Here is a 5680-nt window from a genome sequence, read left to right as displayed (position 1 = left end):
GGTGTACTCATCTATTATTATACACTCATGAAATTTGGCTTGCAGTGGTGTAACCTCTTTATCTCTCTCTCTCTCTCTAACTTTTGAGCTTAATATCAGTTGAATTAGACTTATTGTAAAGGAAACTTTACATGTAAATTGCATATATGATAAAAGATATTTGATTAATTGTTGTGTATTATGTAAGTGACTTGGAAAGTTGAAAATCTTATGATATTCCACAATAATCACTTGTAGTATATTAAACTTAATTTATATTTAGCTCATGACGTGTCTTGCACGTGCACGCTAACTAGTGTTTACAATTTTCTTTGAGCTCAATGGCATCCCATTTGTACCTTATATTACTCCAGATAATCAATTTTTCTCCACACAAGGTTCTTCTGAATTCGATCCCACCCCAGCCTTCCTGTTTCACTCTGAGCTTGTGTATATAGCCAAGCAACATGATCAACTTCTATGCTAGTGTCGCAAATTTCTGTGCTTTCTATTTTACAGGTTGCATTCACCTACAGCGTATCATGCTGTTGCTTTCCATTCAATACTACTTCAGAGATTGCATGTCACCATTTACATCAGTCGATTGATTGCACGGCACTCATGTTTTTTTTTTGTCATCCTGAGTCAGCAGATGAGAGCTTTTCAACTGATCATTACAAGGTGATAATGCTAGCTAAAAACAAGGTGAGCACTGGCAGTACTGCAGACCATATACGGTACTTCTGCCATGTACTAACATCAGCTACGAGGATAAAACTCATGTTTCTGAGATCTTTTCATTTTCAGTGAAGAAACGCTTTGCCAAATGGAAAATTTCTAGAAGATTGATGTTCAGTTGTGGTACTAGCAGACATATTTGTGAGATGTACAAAGCTTGATCTGCTCCTGGAAAAATCATCTTTACTTCTTCACTACCGACATTTCTCAGGTTGACAGCCTTGTACCGTAGTATGCAAATGGGACAGTAAGTAATCATTCAGAAAACTGTACAGCATTGCATTCAGGCCACCGTTTTGTTATCAAGGTTGGCCACCGAATGGATGCCAGTATGGCTGCACATGAGATAGATCCAAAGCATGTTGACGATCTGCAGTGCACACGAGTCATGCTCTTGTCTTGCACACTGTTTTCTTCAGAATGTTCAGTTGATTCCATCCAATGGATTTGTTCGTTTCTGCAGACCAACCTGCCCCCACTTTGAAAAAAACCTTCACACCATATGTCACATTCAGTAGCAACGAACCACACCAAGTTCGCTTCATCATGCGGGCGTGCAGTAGCAGCAGCAGCACTAGAGTCCAGCCGCCCATTTTATGCAGTCCATTCCAAAGACTGACGAAACTTTCTCCGGTTTTCTTCAGAACATCCAAATGTGCCCACAAGTTTCAGAGTTTCAGAAATGCAACTTGGAATGTTGGATGTGAATCCACTATTGCATTCTGCCTGACAGTGTTTAGCTTGGAGATGATAATTTACCTGTGACCTGTTTGGTCCTTGAGCACTACTTGGTGATGTGCTCCTTATCAAAACTTCTCAACTTGGTGCTATTGCACGCCACGTTGGAGGCTCAGTTGAAGGAAACTGTGGCAGCAAACCAAACAATCCCTGCAAGAAGAGATAACTGTAGCTGTTAGAATATATTACAAGGATCGAAAAAGATCCAAGATCGTCTTATGATACAGTGACAAGATTACATGTCAAACATCTTGATTATGTTACATACAGATTGCAGGACAGATATTTACCTTACTGCTGCAATCTGAGATCTGAAGGGCTCATGTTTTCTGAGCTGCCATGTCATCAGAGAAAAACTCCTCTGCAAAAGCTCCACCATGGATCATGGATGAGCTCCTCTACCTATGTACTCGCTCTACAGTGCTAGTGCACACCGGGATTGCCCCCTAAACAACGTGCACCACGAAATTGCCGCTGTCGTCGTTGTCGTCGTCGTCCCACCTGCCAGACTCCGAGCTCCTCCGCCGGCTCCCCTTCTTCGCCTCCAGCAGCGGAGCGGCGCCGTCGACATAGTCCAGCTGGCACGCCTCGGGTCCCTGAGCCGACATCCGGTCGCACCGGATGAGGTGGTGCAGGACCTCCTTCATGGACGGCCTCGCCGGCGGGTTCTCCCCCGTGCAGATCACGCCGAGCGTGAACACCGACATGATGTCCGGCAGACTGGCCTGCTCCCGGATGTCGGCGTCGATGACGTCATCGAACGGAGGGCCTTTCTGGTACCGCCGCCACGCCCACTCGGCCAGGCAGAAGTCGGCTGCGGCGTCGTTCGCGACCTTGCCGGTCGTCAGCTCCAGCAACACGACGCCGAAGCTGTAGACGTCCACCTTCTCATTCACCCTCTTGCTGTACCCATACTCTGCAAAATGTTTGAAATTTTTTTTTCCTCCGATTAGTCATTCTGTTTATGAATGAACAACTGAAATGGCATCTTGATTGGGGACTGAATTGAGGTTCTTGGTTACGTTCCAATTGGGAACAAGAACTGCAATGGCATCTTGAATTGGGAATGAATATGAGATTTCTCACCTGGCGCCATGTACCCAAACGTGCCGCCGATGGCCGACACGGACTCCGGCTCGCCTGACTTGACGAGCATCCGGGCAAGGCCAAAGTCGGCGATCTTGGCCTGGAACTCCGGGTCGAGCAGGATGTTGCTGGACTTGACGTCGCGGTGCACGATCGCCTGCGCGCAGTCGTGGTGCATGTAGCTGAGCCCCCTGGCGGCGTCGACGGCGATGGCCAGCCTCGTCGGCCAGTCCAGCGGCGCCGGCGCGCCGTCGCGGTCGCGGTGGTGCAGCCACCGGTCGAGGCTGCCGTTCTCCATGTACTCGTACACCAGCAGCTTGGCGTCCTGGCTGGAGATGCAGCACAGCAGCTTGACGATGTTGTTGTGCCGGATGTTGCCGAGCACCGTCACCTCCGCCTCGAACTCCTTGTCCAGCTTCGCGTCCAGCTTCCTCGCGTTCCAGATCTTCTTCACGGCCACCATCCTGCCGGCGGTGGCGGTGGCGCCGCCGCCGCCACGGGAGGCGAGGTGGATGCGGTACACCTTGCCCGACCCGCCGCTGCCGATGACGTTCTCCTCCCGGATGTTGCCGAGCACGTCGGACTCGGAGAAGTCCAGCGGGGTGAACTGCGTCATCTTCCAGTCGGTGACGTCCTGGCTGTCCTTCCGCCGCCGGAGGAGCAGCCACGCGATGCCGGCGCTGCCGACGAGGACAATGCCGGCGAGCATCGAGAAGAGGACGATCAGGCCCTTGGAGAGCTCGTCGTGGCCGCCTCCGCCGCCGCCTCCACCGGGGCAGGTTGGGAGGTTCGTGCCGGAGCCCGGCCTGGCGCAGAGACTGTTGCCGAGGAAGCTGCGATCGTACGCCGCGCCCTGGAGCGTGAGCGGCACCTCGCCGGTGAGCCGGTTCGACGACACGTTGAGCGAGTTGAAGTTGAGGTACCCCAAATCGGCAGGTATGTCGCCGGTGAGCTCGTTGCCGGACAGATCGAGGATGGTCAGCGCCGGGAGCGTCCCGAAGCTCGCCGGCGGTATCACGCCGGAGATCCGGTTGCTGCTCAAGTTGAGCGAGTTGAGCTTCACCAGCAGCCTGATCGACGCGGGTATGGAGCCAGATATTCGGTTGCCCGGCACTGAAAAATCGGTGAGGTCGGTGAGATTGCTCATGTCGGCCGGGAGCTCGCCGGCGAGCAGGTTGTTCTCCGCCCGGAACACGGTGAGCTTGGTCGCCGAGGTCGGGATAGAGCCGGAGAACATGTTGTTCCCCATCTCGATGCGGGAGATGTTGGTGGATATCTCGGCGGGCAGAGCTCCGGTGAAGCCGTTGTTCTGGATCATCACCGTGGTCAGCTTCTGGAACGACCAAATCTTCTCCGGGAAGTCGCCGGTGAAGCGGTTGTTGTAGAGCATGAGGTTGTTCAGCAGCACGCAGTCGCCGAGGTTCGCCGGGAGCTCGCCGGAGAAGCTGTTGTTGAAGACGACAATGTCGAACAGCTTCCCGTTGGCGCAGAGCGTCTCCGGGAGCGCGCCGGAGAGGTTGTTGTTGGAGACCTCGAAGTTGGCGAGCGGCGAGTTCTTCCCGAGCTCCGGCGGGAGCTCGCCGGAGAGCTCGTTGCCGAACAGCCGGAGGTCGGTGAGATTGGGGAGCCGCCCGATGCTCGCCGGGATGGCGCCGGTGACCTTGTTGAAGTAGAGGAACAGCAAGCTGAGGTTCTTGAGGTTGCCGAAGTCCTCCGATATCTCGCCCCCGAGCTGGTTCGACGACAGGTCGATCTCGACCAGGTTCGCCGTCGTGACGTTGCGCGGCAGCTCGCCGGAGAGGGAGTTCTCGTACAGGTAGAGCCTCTCGAGCTTCTGGTGCCTGAACACCCACGCCGGAATCGCGCCGGTGAGCTTGTTCCCCGACATGTCGAGCAGCGTCAGCTCCGTGAGGCTGGAGAACGCCTCCGGAATCTCGCCGGTGATGTTCATCTTGGACATCCAGAGGTAGGTGAGCTTGGTCAGCTTGGCGAACGCGGGCGGCACGGGCGCCGGCGCGAACGCGTTGTCGGCCAGCGTGAGGCGCTCGAGGGCGGTGAGGTTGGCAATCTCCGCCGCTGGGTACGCCCCCGTGAACCGGTTGGTATCGAGGAGCAGCGACCGGAGCGCCGGGAGCGCCGCCACCTCGGGGGGCACGGCGCCGGAGAGCCGATTCGACGACAGGTTGAGGTGCTCCATCGCCGGGGACAGCCTGCCGACGTGTTGCGGGAGGGCGCCGTCGAGGGCGTTGTTGGCGAGGTCGAGGAACCGGAGGCGGGCGCACCGGGACAGCGCCGCGGCGGGGAACGCGCCGGTGAGCTGGTTGTTGGAGAGGTCGAGCCGCGTCAGGCTCGCGAGGTCACACACCGCCGCGGGCACCGTCCCGGTGAGGTTCATGTCGTGCAGGGACAGCTCCGTCACCACGCCGGCGCCGCCGCCGCCGCCGGTGGTGGCATTAGAGCAGGTCACGCCTTCCCAGCTGCAGTGGTCCGCCGCCGCCGCCGAGGCGGGGTCCCACGACGCGAGGTGCCGCGGGTTCCCCCACCCTTTCCTGATGGCAACGAGCGTGTCGCGGTCGCCGGCGGCGGCGGCGCATCCGGCGGCGAGGAGGAGGACGCCGGCGACGAGAGCAGGGAGGAGGGGGAGATAGGTGTTCGACATTATTCTTTTCGTCGCGGAGCCGGTTTCCTCGCGAGCGGCGAGCTGAGGTTGGGGGTGGGGAGTGATGAGTGGAGTACACGGGTGGCTCGGGCTGAAATACGTGTGAAAGAGGAGTGGACTAGTCAAGTCAACGGTCTTTGGTGTGGGCCCCACGGACATATGTGAGTGGCGGTCGATGCCAGGGTGTTAGATTAATTTTGCCACTGGAGTGGATTCCCAAAACTTCTGTGACTGTTCACTGATGACGAGGTTTAAGGTTAGCCGGTGAATTAGGCCCTGTTTAGTTAAAAAAAACATTTTCCTAAAAACATAACATCAGATCTTTAGATCAGATCTTTAGGTTGCATGCATAGAGTATTAAATATAGATAAATTAAAAAACAAATTGCACAGTTAATGGGGAATTCGCGAGACGAATCTTTTAAACCATGATTAGTCATAAGTGCTACAATAACCCACATTTACTAATGACGGATTAATT

The 5680-nt window shown here is 55.0% G+C and overlaps 1 protein-coding gene across 2 annotated transcripts; it reads right to left on the bottom strand.

The window, feature by feature from the left end:
• Positions 1 to 219: 219 nt before the first annotated feature.
• Positions 220 to 5256, bottom strand: LOC127776619 (receptor-like protein kinase 5). Of its 2 annotated transcripts, XR_008018201.1 has the most exons (3): positions 2542 to 5256; positions 1746 to 2371; positions 220 to 1605 (listed from the first exon to the last, which is right to left on the bottom strand). XR_008018201.1 is itself a non-coding variant. In XM_052303097.1 (2 exons), exons 1-2 carry the CDS (start codon positions 5198 to 5200, stop codon positions 1902 to 1904), a joined length of 3129 nt encoding a protein of 1042 aa, XP_052159057.1. In that variant the 5' UTR covers positions 5201 to 5256; the 3' UTR covers positions 1637 to 1901. The 2 variants fall into 2 exon arrangements, 1 of the variants encoding a protein (XP_052159057.1); XM_052303097.1 differs by lacking the exon at positions 220 to 1605 and having other exon boundaries at positions 1637 to 2371.
• Positions 5257 to 5680: the final 424 nt, after the last annotated feature.

The sequence above is a fragment of the Oryza glaberrima genome, chromosome 6 (assembly GCF_000147395.1).
Source record: "Oryza glaberrima chromosome 6, OglaRS2, whole genome shotgun sequence".
NCBI lineage: Eukaryota > Viridiplantae > Streptophyta > Magnoliopsida > Poales > Poaceae > Oryza > Oryza glaberrima.
This window is presented reverse-complemented; position numbering and strand designations above follow the sequence as displayed.

Bases quoted from the DNA above. Each gene is read 5' to 3' on its own strand.
- LOC127776619 (XM_052303097.1), bottom strand. From the start codon at position 5,200: ATGTCGAACACCTATCTCCCCCTCCTCCCTGCTCTCGTCGCCGGCGTC. The intron at 2,372-2,541 runs GTGAGAAATCTC...AACATTTTGCAG, and splicing joins GTTTGGGTACATGGCGCCAG to AGTATGGGTACAGCAAGAGG.